Source organism: Poecilia formosa, unplaced genomic scaffold (genome assembly GCF_000485575.1).
Source record: "Poecilia formosa unplaced genomic scaffold, Poecilia_formosa-5.1.2 Scaffold152, whole genome shotgun sequence".
NCBI classification, from domain to species: domain Eukaryota; kingdom Metazoa; phylum Chordata; class Actinopteri; order Cyprinodontiformes; family Poeciliidae; genus Poecilia; species Poecilia formosa.
This window is the reverse complement of record NW_006800091.1, coordinates 565,452-585,927: the sequence shown is the minus strand read 5'-3', so window position 1 is coordinate 585,927 and position 20,476 is coordinate 565,452. Positions and strand designations below refer to the sequence as shown.

At 39.6% G+C, this 20,476-nt stretch overlaps 1 protein-coding gene across 3 annotated transcripts in view; it reads left to right on the top strand.

Moving 5' to 3' along the window:
* The first annotated feature begins 62 nt into the window (after positions 1–62).
* The window catches only part of dtx2 (deltex 2, E3 ubiquitin ligase), a 33,406-nt gene continuing 12,992 nt past the window's right edge, over positions 63–20,476 (top strand). The window contains exons 1-9 of one of the 3 annotated variants that reach the window (XM_016677286.1): positions 69–669; positions 3,061–3,640; positions 5,763–5,821; positions 10,598–10,819; positions 15,104–15,171; positions 16,420–16,587; positions 16,799–16,960; positions 17,440–17,529; positions 19,226–20,208. In XM_016677286.1, coding sequence (XP_016532772.1) covers positions 354–669; positions 3,061–3,640; positions 5,763–5,821; positions 10,598–10,819; positions 15,104–15,171; positions 16,420–16,587; positions 16,799–16,960; positions 17,440–17,529; positions 19,226–19,471 — 1,911 coding nt within the window. In that variant the 5' untranslated portion in view covers positions 69–353 and the 3' untranslated portion in view covers positions 19,472–20,208. Of the gene's footprint in view, positions 670–3,060; positions 3,641–5,762; positions 5,822–10,597; positions 10,820–15,103; positions 15,172–16,419; positions 16,588–16,798; positions 16,961–17,439; positions 18,161–19,225; positions 20,209–20,476 lie in introns of those variants that run through there. The other 2 variants (XR_001663591.1, XM_007563872.2) reach the window with 2 other exon arrangements.

The window sequence follows — 20,476 nt, the reverse complement described above, 5'->3', positions numbered from 1 at the left end:
TGCTATCTGCTTCTGTTGCTTGGATTAAGTGAATTCTGACTGACATTTCCTACTTTGAAGCACAAATGGAACGGACCACTACTATTTCCGACAGTCCGTGAAGGCAGCCGCTCAAGAGGAAGGATTCCTGTTAACGTCTCTGCTCATGTAAAGCGATCTGAATGCTTCAGCTTCGTCAACATGGTCTTGAATGTTTATTCAGGCCGTTTCCAGTTTGATCCCCACCACGTAGCTTCCTCGCAGGCGTGCTAACACATTCCTAATGGAGTCTTTTAACGAGCCCAGCTAGCCTCGCTGCGGACATTGTTTTCGTCGTAGCCACAATCGGCTAACCAGTCGTTGTGTTAGCGAACATGGCGATTGTGTCTGGCTCCTGTGCCAGGGTGAACGGCTCCAGAAACGGGCCTTCGGTGTCGGCCACGACAGCCTCTGGCTCCGTGGGGCAGTCTCAGCCCATGATAGCGGTCTGGGAGTGGCAGGACGACCTGGGCTACTGGCGGCCTTATAGCGGCCAGGTTAGCGCCTACATCGAGCGTTGTCTGTCACCGCGCGGCCACCGGGGAGGCGGAGGAGCCGGCGCTACAAGCATCTGCCTCGGACAGTCGGACCCTAGCCTGTCGCCCTACCTCATAGACATACCGAGCCTGAAGCAGTTCCGACAGGACACAGGTGAACTAATTCAACGCGTTTGGACCTCTGTAGGCCGTTTATGTGTTTATTTATAACGGTGTCTCATATATCTAACAGGCCCGGATGGTTTAGCTTCTTTAAACGAGCTTCCTAAACAAATTCACAGTCTTGTCTTAATTCAGTTAAAAATACTTTTTTTTTCATCCCAAAGGGAATTTAAATGTTTTAAATCTTATTATCCACATTTTTCAAAGAGTTGTTGTAGATCCTGTTTGCTGTATCTCCTGTAGCAGTCTGTATTACAGCAAATTTGAAGAAGCAACTGACTGAAGATACGTTGTTTAATAACGGTCACATAAAGAGGATGTTCAAGGTTGTGAGTAATTTACTTAATTTTATAGGACTGTAACAAGATATTTAAACAATATGAGTGCTGCAAGTTCTTCAGATGCTGAAAGAGGCAAAAGATATCGCTATAGCAACAGATGGCTGGATGTCTAGGGTTACATTGAGCTATCTTAATCCCAATGCATGTTTTGACATAATGTTGTACTGCAGAGCAAGCATAGTTGAAGTGCTGACTAAGGTCTGAAGAGATGCAAAGAAATGTTGGCAAACATGAATAAAAATGGAGGATAAAGGACTTTTTGTAGCATACATTTGTTTTCTTGAAAGTAATAATATCTCCAGATGTTCAAGTGTTTTCCCCAGAACAGAATCAGGCTTTTTTATCTGATGGCATCGATGTTTCAGAGGCTCACTGTTTAAATTATCATTTAATAATTGCTCTATTAACTACAAACAGTCACAATGCTGAGTTTTTGTTAATCTGCATGTTGTTATTGTTGCAAAGGTGACTAAATGAATACTAAAAGCTTTCATAAGCAGTAATATGTGGTGAAAATATGAACAACAGTGCTGCAGAAAAGATTAAAATACAATATAACACAAGTAAGAACATCAGAATTTATATTCAGTTAAAAAAAATGCAATGGTAGAAGCTTGGGATTTAATTTTAATGTTCGAAGAGCATGTATGGAAAAAATATAAATGAGAATTTTTAAAATGGCCTGTAGTGATCTAGATGAAAAGTGACGATGAACCAAGAAAGTTCACGTTAAACAAAAGAGATATTTACCTAGCTTTGTAATTCAAATGTAAAATGTAACTCTTAACATATGTAAATGTTTATTCAAATCAAAATGCTCCATAAAATGAAGGACGTTACTGACCACAGTGAGCAGACTGTCATACAGAAGAGTTTTCTGTCAACAGCCAGACTGAGATCTGAAAAGGAGCAGAAAAGTAAATGAACTGGATTTCCAGCTGGTTCATGAGTTTTAAATTAGTTTTTGTTTTAAAACTTCTTCTACCTGAGGTTTCCTAGGTGTGATGAAAATTAGCTCTCAGGCTTTCTGAAAGCTTTTGTATTTCACATGATTGAAACGCACCTTGAACATGGATGGAGTTTATATCTGAGTCACAGCTGAAGCAGATGAAGGCTCTTTAGGATGTTCCCAATGACTTTATGCTGACGTTTTGGGTAATAAAATTAACTAACAATTATTTTTACTATTCTGGCCAATATTCACATAAAAAATTGGCACATTCTCCAAGTTTGATATTTAACTACTTAAGCTTATACAATATTATACAATATTAGAAAAATGAAAATAAACAATTCAGTTCCTTTTTAAATCACAAAATGATCATTACATATTTAGTTAATGCTTGATCAGACGCTGCAGCTAAATAATATTTTAACATCAACATGTGAAAAGCTCACACATTTCTGCTTAATCTATTAATAGCAGGCATATTGATCTATTGACGATTAATTGATTGATAAGTGGATGGCAAAAGGTGCTTAATAGATTTTTCAGCAAAATGTGAGCCAGCTCAAATTAAAAGTATTCCACTCTTCAACCTAAATGAAGGTTAAACTTGAAGAGTTGCCACTTGATTTTGGTTTAGTTAGTTTAGCACCAACTAAACCAGACTTGGTTTTGGTTTAGTTAGTGCTGTGAGGATGATGGTCTCTCAGCAAATTGGATGTTCTAGAGTCTGTATGCGCAAGTTAATGATTATTCAGTTATTAAATTAGTTGACCATTATTACAATAATCGATTAATCCTAATAATCGTGATTATTCCAATAATTGACTAATCATTAATCCAATTAATCATTTCAGCCTTACTGCTAAGACATTATTAAATTAGCAACATATTAATGAGGTTTATTCAAAGTGTATTAAAAATTGAACACTAAAGCATGAAATAATCCAGAAATTAATGCAAAATATAGATTTAAACTCTTCACATGGAAGGAAAAATAAAAAAAAATCAACTGAGTAGATATTTAGTATGAGTAGGAGTTTCAGATGCTGAATGTTTTTGGTGTTTTGCTGAAATCCTTCCTGTGTAATTTCAGGAAAGACGCGCTCCGTGCGCCGGTCCCTGTTCGCCCAGTCCTCCGGCCTCGGCAGCGGCGTCTACTGGGAATGGGCCAACGACGAAGGCAGCTGGACTCCGTACGAGACCCGGACTTCCATCCTGTTGGAGCACAGCTACCAGGCGCGCCAGGGCACGGCCGACCTCGGCCCCCACGGATACAACTACATCGTGGACCTCACGTCTCTGGCCCAGGTCAATAAATCAACGGGCTTCAGGCGGCAGGTGCGGCGGCAGTGCAACCTGCCCTACCCACTGGCCTCCTCCGGGCCCCCGCCCCCCACCTGTTCCTGCCAGCAGTGTCTGAGCCACAGCAGCACAGGACCAATGCCCAGCCGCTCGCGACATTCCTTCTCCTCCAGTAGCCTGAACCGGCCCGTCCTCCAGGGGACGGGGAGGGTCGCTGCTGCTCACCCCGCTTCCGTCTACTCGCCCTACCCCAGGAGACCCCTCTCTGTGGGGGGGATGTCCTGGGGAAGCCCCTGGCCGCCGCCGCCGCCCTCTGCTGGTCAGATGTCTGCGCCTCATCTGAGCGGCTCTCCAAGTGCTAACGGGTTAAGGTTGGTGTCTGCCGTTTGCTCTGGGGGTGAATCACTTGCAGCAGGGTGGGGGGTTAAGAGTCATTTTCATTTTGGGCCACATCAAGGTCAGGAATGACCTTAAAGGGCCGATTGTGCCTGAATGTATTGATAAAACCCAGTAAACTGTCAAAATATTAATGACCAGCTGTGTCTGCGTTCACTAAGTATGACGGAATATTAGTGCCATGCTAAGAAAAAACATTACTGGATTAAAGTCATACTGTTAGAAGAATAAAGTTCTTATTTTCTGACTTTATTCTGGTAATATGACAGCTTTATTTTGGTAACTTTATTCTTGAAATGTAGACTTTATTCTTGTATGACTTTATTCTCATACATCTTCCCGTAGTAGTGACTTTATTCTTGTAATGCTTCTTTATTCTAATATTTTTTTGACTTAATTCTGGTAGGATTCTGTCTAATACTGTGACTTCACTCATCATTTTGTGACTTTATTCTTGTAATTTTGACTTTATTTCTTCTTATCATGGCTATAACACTCTGTCGTTACACAGTGCTCCTCAAAATGAACTAATATTAAACATCTTCTCATCAGTCCTTTCAAGATTTCATGATTGTTTTTTGTTGGGGGTTTTTTTTTGCAATCAAAACCATAAATTTCTTGAATTGGAAGGAAACTGGAGGGGCTGAAAAAGGCAGCAAACATAAAAACTGCTTCAATTTGATTGATAAAATAATATGTAGCAAACTGTTATCGTGAAGATTCTATTCATGACGTCCCCTAATCCCAGCCTCGTTCCTTCCCGTCTCTCTTCGCTGTCCCGTCCCGTCCCGTCCCGTCCCGTCCCGTCCCGTCAGACAGGAATGCTTTAGCAATGTTTGGTTCTGACTCAGTTCCTTTTGTTCCTAAATTTGAAGAGAGCAGCTTCCGAAAGACAAACGGCAAACCTAATGACTGTAATGAATACGCAGTTCACTGGCACTTCATTTGGGGTCTAATTTTCTTCAACACAGAGTTCAATTTGGTCTCTTCTCAACCACAGGTTATTAATAATTGTGCAGTAAAAAACTGTGGAGCTAATCCACCAGTTAATTTCTGCAGCTGTTCCCATATCAACAGATGTGCATAGTTGACTTTTATGGTGATTTGTAAAATAAATATTCAAACCCCTTAAACCGTTTTTGACATTTTGTCACACTGCAGCTGCAGATGTCGTATTTTATGTAATAATCAACACAAATTAGTGAATAAATTTAAAATGGAGTGAAAACGATACATGATTTTCAAAATTCTAAATCTAATCAGTGTGTCAGGCATTCAGTTACAAAATTGACAATAACTGATAAATAACTGAATGGCTTGATTATTGTGCAAAATATTGCATCCAAAATATTTAGTCAGCTACATGAATTAATTTCTTTATTAATTGGACATGACCAATATTATTTAATTTTTATTTAAGTTTTTTTCTTATCACATTTTTAATGTAATTTTTCAATTTGTTCAATTTTGCTTTACTGTCATTTTTTCATAATCTATTCTATATTTTTTATGTTCAAAGTGAGAAGAAATAAAATGAATAAAAAAAGATTGGCTATAAAGTGACAATTAAATAATTTTGATTGTTAAATTAATACAATTAAAATGATAAATATTAACTTGTCTCAGTGTGTAATTAAATAAGTTGGGAAAGTGATGGGTTTTTTTTTGGATGCAGTATTTATTTATTTCCACATTTATTGCCAATGTTGGCAGGATCAGTCCTCCGTAGATTCGTGAGAACCTCAAAAAATGTTTATCACACTTAAATGTTAACATTGCACTGAAGCTCCATTCTGCTCCTTTTTTACCTTTGATCTGAATTGGGTTGTAATCGGGTTTGTTTCCTGCATGTCCATCAACATATCAACTGTCGAGTCATCCAGCCAAACCTGGAGTAATCAGGCCCAGCAGTCAGGATGTAGGACCCATCACAGGGTTTCTGTTTTGATGTCACAGCAGCATTTTCTGCCGATATTGAGACTGTGACGTGTGTTGAAAACTAAAATAGTTGCCAGTCTTTGTTTTGCACTTCCTCTGAGTTTCCTGGTGTGTGTTTTTACTGATTGAGTGTCTCTGTGTGTGTTTCCCGGCCTGCAGTGTTCCTTCCATCTCTGTGCAGCTGAACGGCTCCACCAGCGTGAGCTCTGCCCTGGCAGGTAACCGGGTCACTAATCATCCATCCTCACAGTTTCCTCCGCACCACATTTTCCGGCTGGATGCAGGTTTCAGGCCGCAGGTCGTCGCCAAGTTCGGTGCTGCCACACTGCATTTGTCTTTGCCTGTTTGGGACCAAAATCTGCAAAGGAACAAGAAGTGCAGAGTCCAACGTTTAAGAATTTAAAGATGTTAAAATGCTAAGAGAGAGAGTGCATGGAAACATTTCCTCATGTGTGAAAATCTACATAACATAATCTGTCCTTCTAATCAAGCTCATTTATTTAAAATCTCTTTTTTTTTTTCAAATAGAAAAGCTAGAGGTCCTTGACCGCTGAAGGGTTTGCATGTGTTATTTCTTTTTAACCACATTAAAAGGTTTTACTTTTATAATCTCTGCCAGCTGTCCTTTAGCATGCAGATGAGCCGGTTTCTGTAAAACCAGTTCCTCCGTTGCTCCAGTTCTATTTCAGGATAGTTTTCCTAGCATGTTGAAACCAAATACCAACAAAAATGTTGTGAATGACCAACATGCTTGAATCTTCACTTTCGATCTGCCTTATCCAAGTATATAATGCTTTATTTAAACAAATAAACTAGTCAGATTTATTGGAGGAAAAGGATTTGTACATTATTCTCAATTCAAAACTTTAAAAGGTTTTTAAGTTTTGCTTCATTAAAGTTACTTGAAATTCGTTTGGAAAAAAAATAATAAAAAATTACAATTTAGTCGATTTTGAACAATATCAGGATTTTTCAGTGTCTTTGAAAATGCTTTCTATATTTAACAAAGGCTGCAGCACAGTTTGTTTTAGAGTAAAAGTCACTTGTTCTTACAAGAGAATGCACAAAGGCGTGGTGGTTTGAAGTCAAATAATTTCTTTTCTGTTGTAAGAATCCATTACTTTGTAATAGTTTTGTCCTAATTAAAAATATAAAGTTTCCATCAAACTCCTGTGCGGCGCGGCCAAATTTGTATCATTCAGGAACTGAAGTCAGAAGCCGTACACAATCCGTCCAGGCCCAAAAAAAAAACCCCAAAAAACTTAAAAATATTTCAACATGAATGAATTGTTGGTTTAGCACTGGACAATGAGACAAAACGACAAGGAGGCTTTTCTCAAGCAAATATGTGCTGCACATAATTACCAGAATAGAAATCTTTATTAATGCACTAAATTCACAAATTTCACATTTTCACACATAAGGCACGTTAAGTGAAACAAAACTCCACGATGCTCCTGACTACGGGAACCGTAACGTAACTAAAACATTTTGACAGAGCGCTGGTAACCAATTCACTAGAGGGGGATGGTTTTACTCCAGAATGATATATAAGATGCTCCAGATTCTAAGTTGTTTTTTGATCAAATGAAAGACTTTTAAGTGCGCTTTATAGTCCAGAAAATACGGTATTCTGAGCTGCTATCATCCTGTCATGGCTGTACATCCTTTACCCCCATAAAGTCTTCCAGCATCTCTTCATATACAACAGTCTTCTTCCATTTCCACTAATGAATAACTGGACAGTAGAGTCGTTTTAGAGCTGAGCTGAGGCACAGTGACATCATCAACAAGGGACGGTAACTCCGCCCCCAATTCAGCATTTATGACCAAAGGCATTTGAAACAAGTGAAGTTTTGGGCCGGAGAAGTGATTCCCTAAAATGTTTTATGGAAGTGTTTCACTAAGTGATATTCATGCAATATCAATATTTTGAGATTTGATTTCAGTTCTGCTTTAAATAAAACAGGGAGAGATTTTTGCTATTGAACCAAAGCGTCTCCATGTTGGGCCTCGTTGTTTTATGCATGTTCAGAGCTAGTCTGACATTGAAATCTGCTTTGCTGGACAAACCTTACAAATCTGCTCAAAGTTGTATTTTGGAATGTTCTCCCTGCTGTTTTTTTTTTTGTTCCAAGCACTCAATTTTCATAAAGTATATAAGATATTTCAATTCTTAATAAGACTCACTGAGGCTCAGCTTGAGCAGAAAATATTCATAATTTAATGCATATTCATGCTGCTCGGCTCCCCAACGTCAGCACAATTCAAAATCATATCAAGCCATCGTGTTTAAATTAGAAATGGTTTGGTCAAAATCTTACATTTAGTCCGGCCATGTGGCTCTGAGGCCGAGCTTCAAACCTCACTTTGAAACTTTTTTAATCAGCGATGTTTGAGTAAAAATTGAGGAATTTAATTGAAATGAACTGATGCATTCAGCAGAGAGAAAAAAAAACAGTTCTGCATAATTAAACATGGTAACGTTAGATAGGGCTGTCATTAAATGTTAGATAAAGTATTTTCTGTCACTTTGTTTTCTCCTGCTGCGCACCTTTTTAATTTAAAAGCCAGGTGCCGAGCTGACTGGATCAGTCCAATCAGAGGCTGCTGGACCAGAACCTCATTAGGCGGGAGCACCCAACTGAGACTTTGAGTAAATGATTTCAAATGGAAGGTCACCGGCGCAGCATCTTCTCCTAATGCAGTTTTACTGCTCATCAGACTGAAATGAACAGCAATGATAACCAAACTGCATTTGGCGCACGCAGAACAAATACTGGTGGCTCCAAAACGTAAATATAAAAAAAAATCATATGCATGTTTCAACATCTGCAGCTGCAGAAATCCTATTAGTTTTGGAGATTTATTTTTGTGTCATTATGTGGAGCTAAACGTTGAAGGTGTTCAGCTGATGCGGATATGCATGGTGTGGTAACCCTGACACATTTCTGAAACGGGTAGCGTCTGCTAGCTTGAGCCACAGTAGGTTATGCGTTGGTCGGGGGGACATGAATTTTCTTACTTCTTAAAGGTGACATGTTATGCTTCTTTGAACATTTTAAAATAGGTACAAACATGTTTGTTTCATTTTTTTGCACAAAATCATTCTTAGATAATGGGATTTTAGTCTCTTCTGTTCTGCCTAATTTCAAGCCAAGCTGTTTTAGGGGCGTCTTCTCACTTTAAATCCAAATAAGCAGCAGCTGGCCACTTGCATGTGAAAATGGCTGCAAAGGAATGCACAATTATACAGCTGTGCATCTTTGAAAAGCATTAGTAGAGCCTCCTGCACACCAGTTAATAATGCAGCAAGTGGTTTCTGGATTGTAAGTCAACAGCACACTCTACAATGGCTGCTTTTCCAGCAGCCATTGGGTTGCTCAGCTTGGGTTGCTTGGTAATGCTAGGTTTTGCTGTGAGGGACGGCGCCTGTTGATTTGTGACGTTACATTCTGGAGGTTTTTCAGACACCAAAAAAAAACATCAACAAAAAAACTCATTGCTCCCCAAAAAAACCAAAAAACCACCCAGCTGGTTTTTAAGTGCTTAGTGTGTTTATTGAAGTGGTAGAGAAGAAAATGTACAGAAAAAAACCCCGTCCAAATTGTAAGCTTTGTTTAATAGCTCCCCCTGTAGGTTTTATTTATTTATTTAGTGTTTCACTACATCAATGTGTTACTTCATCTGTGGCTATTTCACATTTCCTGTTGGCAATATGGAGTACAAACAATATCTCAGATTTTTGTCATACCAGATTGGATTTTCATTGAATTTTTCTTTTTACTTTCTTTTCTCAACAAGAAAAAAAATGACAAAATATTTTTCAGAAAGTGGCTTTTATTTTAGCCATCCCTTCCGTGAGTTGTACAGCAGAGTGTTAGAGTTGGCCTTCAAGAATTTTTGGTCGAATTGAACGCATGCAGGAAAACATCAACTCTTTATTTGTTTGAAGTTAATGAGAGGCAATAAAATCCTGAGAATTGAATCCCTTAGAAAGATTCAGCAAATAAAAAAAAAACATCTTTATCTAACTTTCTGACAAACCAAGCTAGAAAATCAAAAATAACTTCAACACAAGCAGCTCCACGGTTTAGAAAATTGCTTGCTTGATGTCACATTTCATCTTGTAAACATGCAGTTTTCTGTTTCGATTCATTCCTGGAGCTCGTTTGGATCGTTGTCATTAAATCTCAATAAGAGCTGCTTAGCAGGCAGGAAAACTACATCTGCACCGACTAAGGGTGAAGTTAAAACTCCTGACAGCAAGTCGTTGAATTGGAGTTTAAATACATGTGGGATGGAAACGGCAGTAAAAACAAACCACATCAGACTGTTTGGTTGCCATTAAAAACCACAACAATAAAAACCTCATTAGATATTAACATATCTGAAGAAATTAGTTTACTTTTAAGTAAAACTTTTTAAGTTAGTCTTTTTATTTTTTGCAGACAGCAAAGTAATACAGTTCAGGCTCAGATGCAGTTTATCTTTATCACCATGTCCCGGAGCCTCATTGAGTATTTTATTATCATTTTTTTTAGAACAAACATTAAATTTGATAGTTCCTTTTTAGATTCTGGAGCCGCATTTTTATGATCTGGAATCAGTTTGAATGCATCTTAAGGTGCGATGCGTTCACTGCGGTGGGTTTTATCACCTTCGGGACTCCTTACTTGTTGGATGGCATCAACAAACTACGTTATATTTCTTTGCTCTCCTCCGGGGACAATGTAAAGTTTTCGTCCATCTCCTTGGCGACGCGTCCAGAACGCTGTCTCGTTATCCCTTAGAGTTTGGCCACTGAAACCTGCGACTCCTGTTCAGACCTTGTGATTTTTTGTCCGTGAGTGAGAGTCGCAGTGGCCGCTGTCGCTGCCGCTGCTGCATCACTCATTCTTTCGATTTGTTCCTTTCTGCTCCTGCACCCCCTCACTCGCTCCCGACTCATCCCGACCCATTCCCACCCCACCCCCACCTCACCCTCGCTCCAGGCATGGCCTCCATTTTGATGTCAGCGGTGGGACTCGGCGTGCACTTCACCTCCGCCCCCCTCCCTCAGCAGCAGCAGCAGCAGCCCCTGCAGCAGCAGCATCAGCAGCAACAACCTGCTCCTTTTGCTCTTCCTCCTCCTCCTCCTCTCCTCCCCACAGCCAGCAGGCCCCACAGCAGCAGCAGCAGTTCAGTTAGGAGAGCAAAGAGGCAGCACAGGAGAGGTAGCTACCTCGCTATGAGCCAAAATCCACCTCTTCATCTCCATCGTCATCCTCCACCGGCTTGAGGAGCATTTCATCCTCCACATAGGATTTTTGTTTTCACGTGTCCCGCACTAATCCCGCTCTGTTTGCTCTGTCATCTCATCGTGACGTTCACATCAGTGTCGCTGCTTTAAAACATTTGCTTTCACCTGTGGATATCTCAGTGTGACGTGTGGAAAATGCCAGGTTTGGTAAAAGTGTTTTCTCAATATCAGGAACTAAACAGCAACAGCAACTAGGGCTGAAGCGATTAATTGATTATTGGAATAATTGTCAATTACTTTAGTAATCGATTGTTGGCTCTTAAAAGTAGCTATTTGCTGAAGAAAAATATAGTCAGGACAATAATGAGGCCACAACTGATTAATTGAATTAAATTGTGATTAATCGGTTATTGAAATAATCGTCAACTAATTTAGTCGTTGACTAATCAGTAACTGGAGTATAAAGACTCAGGAAAGGATATTTTGCAGTAATTGAGCAAAAACTGTAAAAAATATTTTCATTTTGCATTTCAGATAAAAAAAACTTAAAAAAAAAAAAAAAAACTTTAACGGGAACTCCTTAAGTGGCATGGCTTTTCATATGTTGAGTGAAGTATATTTTTAGCCACAGATTCATTCTATGCTACAAATAATCAAGAGTACAATATGACTGCATTTAGCAAAAAAAGTACTTAAAAAAAAGGCTCACCAGGATGCTGAATGTGACTACTGTTTTCATGCGATTAATCTCTCAATATTCAGAATAATTGATTAATCGATTACTAAAATAATCATTGCTGTTTTACTTTACCTCCAGAATCAGTCAGGTTGTTAAAGTCCTGCTTTCCTTTATCTTTAAAACACGACGCCTTTTAAAAGTATTCAAACCGCTTGAATTTGTTCCCTTTGTAGCCCAAAGCTTTACTGTCGTTTTATCAAGAACTTGTTGATCAATCAACACGTTGGATTGGAAACCGCTACAGATGCATCAGCAGGGCCGGACTTACAAGGATCTGGGCCCCTGGGCTGGAGCCCACTGCAGAAACATTCTTCTACTAATGCAAACTAGAAAACATTAGTGGGCAGTAATGAATTGATTCATGGTCGGTTTAATGCGTCCCCTGAGCAATAGCTTCATGTTGTTCTTCTGTAGATTTGTAATTGGATTCATGTTTGTGTTGAAGATTTGGGTTTTTGGACATTTTTGTGTCTGGTTTTGGATGCTCTGCAGATGGAAGAATTTTTGCACTCTGGACAGTTGTGATGTGGAACCGGTTTTCCTGCAAGAAAACCAGTTGCTCCAGAACACCTGAGAGGGAAAAGGATTAGGGTCAAACTGTGTTCATGTATTAGAACGGCCCAGTCAAAGGCAGGACGTTAATCCTGTAAATAATCTGTGGCAAGACTTTAAAGTTCACACATCAAATTGAACTTATCTTGAGTTGAATTTCAACCTCTAGATCAGCCGTACCACTAATAGAGATGCGGTCATATTACAGATGCATGCCACACTTCTCAGATTTGTATTTGTTTCTAAAGTAAAAAAAAAAACAAAACACCTTTATTCCCAATTATACACACATTCTATTTGTCACATAAAATCCATTCAACAGAAAATGTGAACAGCTTTTAGTGATGCAATAAGTTTTACACTGTAGCTGTCCAGTAAAAATAGGAAAAAAAAAGATTCAATATCGAACATTTTGAAACAAAAAAAGAGAAGCGGACAGTAAAAGTTATTAATCCTCCAGACTGGATTGAATAAAATAATTCAGAATTAAATAAAATAAACAACAAAGGAAGAAAAGAAACTTTTAAAAACTGCTGACAGTAAGGCTGAGCTTGTCAGGAAACTGTTACTGTAACAGTTGTGTTGATGCAGCAACACTTAAAACAGCAGATCTGCTGTGAAAAACCTCAGAAATATCAGGAGTTAGTGATGCAACCTCGTCTCCCTCCAGAGGTCGGCGTTAAAGTTTAAAGGAAGGACGAGCTGCAGAGGCTAGTGCTTGCAGTACAGAGATGCTGCACACTAAATAATTTCTTGCTGTGACTCATTTTATTTGTTTAGCTTAATATGGAAAAAATAGTTTTTGCGTCAAGCAGCTGGAGTCTGTAGGAAGGAAAGTTCTTTTGTTTCACATCTGGTTTTTCAAACCAGATTTTTTTTTTTTTTTTTTTCATCCTTGAACTTAAAAAGTTTGCTTTCAAATGAGAAAGCAGAGGAACTCTGTGCCTGTAGGAAGAGATCATAGCTCTCACCAGGGCTGCAGGTGGGGTTGGAGGCGACGCGACAACATGAGGTGGTGAAGGAACAGAACGTGTCGACAAGCTGCCAAAAAAAAAGACATGAAATCGCTGTGCCTGCAGCGATGCCCCGGTAGATTCACCCTCGTTCCGAGGCTCCCTCAAGGTTTTGAAAAAGTTGGAATTTCGGTCTGGAAAAATTAAAATAGCCTGCATGAAATTACAGCTTACCAGATGTTATTTATTAATTTGCGTCTAGTAAACAAGGAGCTTTTATGTTGATATAAAGGTAGAAGACGACCTTTACTTTGGGATTCTTCATGGTTTTTATGCACCAAACATGGAAGCTTTGACATTTCTATTTTTCCCCCTGTTTTTATTGATTTAAAAAAAAATATTTTAAAGTTTTTGTCCTTAATCTCTGATAATCCAGTTCATACTTTTCTGAGTATTACAGCGTTAAACTGATTTAAATTTGTACCGACTACAAACCCCCGTCTTCCCCAGGAAACTAGGGATAAACTGATTGGTTAATTGTGCTGATTTAAAATCTGTTCAAGAGCAAAGCAAAATATGCAGTATAAGTTATAATATAATAGGAAAATGTGTTGGAATATTTTTGCTGGATTGGTTATATACAGTACACTTTCCTGATATTTGTCTAAGGAAAATAAGCGAATGCAGTGACAGACAGTGATGGCTGTGATCAATTCATGTCACTATTTCAAGCTACTTTGTATAGTTTCTGATAAATCGCAACGTTTCCAGCCCTGCATGAGCTCAGGCTGCTTCCACTTCAACCAGGAGCGGCTGGACAAGGCAACCATCTGGTCTGATGGTTCAGCATGTAGACGACTGAGAAATATGGAAACCCTGACAGATAATCTATCATCTACGAAGTAGTATCAGGGCCAGACTAAGAAAAAAACATCAAAAAGTTGTACAAGAATTTAGCTTAATAGTAATAAAAAGCTTAATAATAGTGACAAAGTCACATTACAAGAATAAAATCGTGACAATACGAGAAAAAAGTTGAAATACGTCAAATAAAGTCGTACGACAAAAGTTTAATACAAGACTAAACTCGTATTACCAAAAAAAGTTGTAATGCAAAGGCGTTGTAATAATTCTGAAAAAGCAGTAATAATGTGAGAAGTTGAGAATAAAGTTGTAATACAATAAAAAGTCTAATAAGAGGAATTTGTAAGAATTATGCTACAAAGTTGAAATTATACGATAATACGCATTACAAAAAAAACTTAATTCAAGAAAAACATATGATAGTTGTACAAGAAAAAAGCCATATGACAGTCAAGTTACAAGAATAAAGTCGTAATATGAAAATAATGGCACATTGTGAGAATAAAGTTCTAATATAGGAGACACGTTGTATGAAGGTCAGAATAATCGTCATTTTACCAGAAGAAAGTCATTTTAGGGGAAGGAAGATGTAATCTTATAACTCCGACAAAAACTGAATTAAAATGAGCAAAGTTGAGAATCGTGTGACTAAATCCTTTTTTTTACTAAATCTTTTACCACATAAGCAGCAGGACTTTGCAGACGACTGAGTCCATTTTGAAGAAAAACTCACATCAGATCTTTAACTATTATTGAAGCTTCTCTCTTTATCCAATTTTTTTTCTAATGATTTTCTGATTTCATTGTGGTAGCAATACTATTAATACTCGTAATTAACAGCATTTGTTGGTCTGGCCCTAGTACTCTGTCATAATGTTGCTGCACCAGTTTGCAACTAACAAACTTCAGTAAACCCTCCTAACTGACAGTAATGAAGAAAAGATGGAGCTGAGTCAATCGGAGGTGTTTAACCTGGACTTTGGGTCTGAAATGTTTTATTAACTGTCATTAATGTCCGTCTCCATCTCCACGCTCGCCCTGTCCTCACATCGTCTCTCATCGACAGTTTGCATGTAAACGTGAATTTATCACGTCGTCTTCTTGAGGAAAATAATCAGATGTCTGTTCTCCCGTTTCGTCCCGCTGCCAGCGCCAGCCCAGAGGTCAGAAGACGTGATCCAGCGCTACATGGAGGTTGTGGCTGACGCTCCAGAGGAGGTAAAGGTTTCCCACGTTTCCCCGACTCATCAGTATCCTGATTAGAAACAATCAGAGAAGCATTTGACAGACACGGCTGACTAAACGGAAAGTTATTGCCCTGCGTTTGTATCATTAATTAATGTACCGACAGCAGTTTAAATTAGTTTACAACCTGCTCCTGAGGTGTACTTTAAAATGAATTCCTTCTAGATGGAGTGTGTTGGTAAATAATTACATTTATGCAACGACTCAATATTTCCAGTGTTGATTCTCCGTATTCATAACTTCTGGGCCAAATCCTGACCGAATGGGAGCCGTTCTCGTCGTCTTGTTCTTTGGTCTTGTGTTTTTAACTGGCCAGCTGTTATTTTGACCATTAATCATAAAAAAAATCTGTAGCTTTATCATTTAACCACTTACGCCTTTTTATATGATTTTAGAAATACATTAAAGATGTAAATAAACAATTCAGTTCTTTTTAAACAAAAGCATTTTATTGCCTAAAATGTCTTAACAGCATTTCTTTAGTGAACTGCTGATCATTTGTAGCAAACGATGCGTCTGGATCAAAAATTATACTTCAAACATACGAAAAGCTCTTCCAGTTTTCACCACATCAGCGTGGAACTGATCCGGTGATCATTTTTGGATTAACCTATTAATTATTCTTTCTTTAACAGAATTTGGGTGAAGCTCAAACTGCCACTTGAGGAGTTTTGGGTAAAACATATTTACAGACTTTTAACATTTTTATCTTAAATACAAAACATATGTACTTTCTGTACATGTTTGCCTTAATTACTGCTCGTAACACGTTCTTTCAGCAACTGGCCTAGTTCTGAGCCTGTACTACTAAATTAGTTGACGATTACTTTAGTAATCGATTAATCACAATTTATCAGATTAATCGTTTCAGTCCTAGATCATACTCTGCATACCTACAACAAATCTGATTTGCTGAATGAACTCCAGCTGAATGCCAGGTGTATATGATCGGTGAGAGTCGTATCGCCACACATTGAAGCAGCACAGATCAGATTTCTTAGGGGTTAAAAGTCGTATTTAGCTGCTGCGTAAACTTTTCTTTTGAGGCAACGGTCGCCAACACTAAACGACGACGACATAGTGTTTGGTAGACAAAGCAGTTTCACAGATTTACCTGTGCTTTTTGAATGCTAAGACCTCTCTCCAGGACTGCAGTCCCAACATAAAGTGAATATTTCCTGGATTTGGTTTTCTGACTGCGTGGCTCTCTGTCCTGTTCAGGACTGCATCATCTGCATGGAGCAGCTGTCCAACCCGTCCAGCTATGAGACGCCGCCGTCAGAGGAGGGAGGCCAGAGCATCGTGCCGCAGGCCGTTGGGAAATTCATCAAGTGTGGACACACCCTGCACATGCTCTGCATGCTGGCCATGTACAACAACGGAACAAAGGTACGTAACAGATCAGAGGCCCGAACTACATCTGCAGAACTCAGAGTGCCGCACGAATACATATAGAAAGCAAACATGGCCGCAGCATTCATACAGGTGCTTGAAATGTTTGAAAACTTGCCTTGAAAATGCTTGAATTTTACTGTGAAAGAGGACGCAGCCCTGATCTGGTTGTTGAGTTCAGTCTTAAGGCTCCGCCTCCTCCTCGCAGGACGGCAGCCTGCAGTGTCCGTCCTGCAAGACCATCTATGGAGAGAAGACCGGCACGCAGCCCAAAGGCAAGATGGAGATCTACAGCGTCGCTCAGTCGCTGCCTGGTCACCCCGACTGCGGCACCATTCAGATCATCTACAGCATCCCACCTGGGATACAGGTACGCCAGCCCCACCTCACCTTACAGGTGCTGAACGATTAGTCGGGATTAATCAGTTATAGGAATAATCGTCAGCTGTTTTATTAATCAATTAATTGTTAACTGGAGTTTACAGACCCCCCAAAAAAAGGCCATTTACGGAAAGAGCAACGTAGTCAGAGTTGTAATTAAATCAAAAATGTACAAGAAATGTACATTTTACATTAGAGGTGAAAAATAACTGTTGTCTGTAAACATGTTGTCCTCAAGTGTCGAATTGAAGTGATGTCACCTCCAGAATTTACAGCAAATACAAACAAAGACCAATGAAACCAGAACTAAAGTCGAACGTCCAGATCAGGAACCGTTTTTACATATGTGGCATTAAAAGGAGCCTTTTCTGACGATTATCTCAACAATCAATCATGATTAATTCGATTAATCGCTTCAGCCTCAAGCTGTGTAAGAGTTCTCAGTTCTTCGTCCCTCCTCCTCCTCAGGGCCCGGAGCATCCCAACCCAGGACAGCCGTTCACCTGCAGGGGGTTTCCTCGCTTCTGTTTCCTCCCCGACAACGACAAGGGCAGGAAGGTAAAACATGGAGACGATGTCTGCTTCACGCTGGGATTCAATCTGAGCCCATCATAACCGATACAGGCTGTCGCTGCTCCCTGCAGGCTCCTGCAGGTCTAACACACAGTCATCACATCCACTTCTACATTCATCAGTCTCTGAACATTCAGTTCTCTCTGTCCAAATGGTCAGTGGCATCATTACACAGGTCAGGACCTTCTGACCTTCACAGCCTGGAAGCAGCATGTCTGTTGGTAACAACAGGAGGTCGCTAATCTGACTTCCCTGTTTTAGTTAGTGAAAAGTGAAATCAACGTAAAAATGTTATGAAATTGTCAGCTGTCTAAGTGCAGTAACCAATAAATCAATTAAACATACGATAAATTAAAATGAGCTCAATAATTTCCATTTACATGATTTATAATTTTTCCTCTTTTCTGTCTTTCTACCAGAAACTGCATAACGAAAGTCTTCATTCGAATTTAAATTTTATCGATCTTAGAGAATGTGTTCTTGCTTTATTATACCATTATCTTTACATTACTAAAATGATCTCAAAACAACATTGTTATTGTTTATCACAATAACTTCTGGGACAATTTATCATCCCTCAACATGTTTCACGGTGTCAGGTCAGCTGGTTAATCAGGTTATCACGTAAAAACAAGACCAGCTGTCAGATCTGAGCCACTTTGAGTCGAGTAGAATGAATTATTACGATGGTTGAAGGTTTAAACAAATAAAAATGAAGTTTATTAGAATAGTCAGCAGTTGCAGCTGGAGTCCAAACCCTGAAAACTTACTAATGAGTAGAACAATGGAGTGAAATGTTGAACATTAAAGGCAACGAGTCATTTTTATGTCCAGGCCTGTAGGTCATATCTGAGCAGACTACGTGCTATTTCTTAAAATGTATAAAAGGTAAATTAAAAAATTTAATTGCATGATGTCAGTAACATGTTTTTTTGAGGAATATGAAATGATTAAAACTTTTAATTACAAAGATACTGCAAAAAAATTATATATATACATCACTGGGTCAAAAAAGACCAACTTACACATCAGAGGGTTATTTTTATTCCATATGGCCCAGACCCCCATAAAGGGACCCATTATGCAAAGTGTCCATTTTGCAGTTTTGTACTTCCATTTTGGTTTTTGATGCTGCTGAAAACAGCCAAAGTGCTTAAAGCACCAAACTGTTTTTAATGGCAATAAATGAATGTTGCTTTTCGGTGTCTGGAAAATGAGCCGTTTCAAAAACCTTCCGATGAAGTAACAGTTGACGGGCACTGTGCCGTTACCTAGCAACCCAAACAGAGTTCTAGCACATTTGGTCATCTGGTCTTACAGCTGTATGTGCTGTACAATGGCTGCTGGAAAACAGTGTTGACTTCCCATCCAGAAACCATTTGCTGCATTCTTGTTGGATGTGCAGGAGGCTCCCCTTCTGCTTTTCAAAGATGTATGGTTATACTACTTTGCATCGGTTTGCAGCCATTTTCACGTGTTAGAAATTTGAGTTTGGGTGCGTGGCCAGCAGCAGCCTGTCTCTTTAAAGTGAGAGAGGCCATAAATAGCAGACTAAACTCTCATCATCTAAGAATGATTTGGTGCAAAAAATGTAATAGCATGTTTGCATGTATGCTAACCTATTCAAGGAAGTACAGTACGTCTCTTTCAATTGGCTCAGCCATCTCTCTGCTCATGTCAGGTCCTGGAGCTGCTGAAGGTGGCGTGGATGCGGCGCCTGATCTTCACCGTGGGAACGTCCAGCACCACCGGGGAGCACGACACGGTGGTGTGGAACGGCATCCACCACAAAACCGAGATGATGTCCAACATGTCGGGCCACGGCTACCCCGACCCAAACTACCTGGACAACGTTCTGTCAGAGCTGGCCTCGCAGGGCGTGACAGAGGACTGCCTCAAACCTCCGGGCAGCGGCAGCAGCAGTTAGGTCGCAGCTTCACACATTTCCACTCCACTGCAAACCTCCAGCTCAGCTCCCAGCTGAGGAAGAAAGAAATAAACACGACTATAATCTCTGCAGAGAAGCTGCCTGGTTCATATGCTGCTGCATTTCTGCACGTCACAAAACAGAAACGATGGGAGGAGAGAAAAAAAACAAAAAAAAACCCAACAACCCGCAGGCCTCGTCTCAGTGTTCGCCTGCTCCTTCAAACCTCCAAAACACTGGAAAACTCGTGATTTTTATTCCTCCCTGCCCCCCATCCCGGCCGCGTCAGTATCCTCGTCTTTCAGCTGCAGCGGGAAGCGGAGCTCACTCTGGGAATGAGAATCTCATGAAGCACTTTAGCTCCTACAGTGCATTCAGCTGACACGGCGACAGTTACTTTATTCAGTTGTTTTATTTCCTGTCAGTAAAAGCTGGGAACACGTGCAGTCGGAACACTAAACTTCAAGTAGCAACGTCAGTTTAATGAACAGATTTGATGAGAAGAGGCAATACTTCAGTTGTAAATAAAAATATAAATGCATCAAAAATATGAAAAAAAAATGCCATAAAAGTTGTGACTTATTTTTTGTTATTATTGTTTAGCCATCTTCTATTTAAGCCTTCAAACTGGGGGCATTCTGCAGCTGTTTTTCGTCATTTAATGTTGCAGTTGCTGCGCGAGAGAGAACAACGAGCTCCCTGACCTCAGTTATTTTCTCACCTCTGAGACAAAAAAAAATCTCTAGTTAAGATTTGACAGTGTGACAATCAGTCTTCAACGTTGTCTTGATTAAAACAAGACTAGCAAAGCTGCAGCGAACGTGTCCATGTTCCCACGAGGTGAAACCTCCTGTATTCACATTATCCTGCTCACAGTGCTGCAGTCACAGCTGATCAGCTCAGCCTCGACGTGTGTACAACTTAAAAAAAGGGGAAAAATGGATCTGCAATAAAGATACAATGCAAAATAAAATCATGACTAGGTGTGACTTATTTATTTTTTTC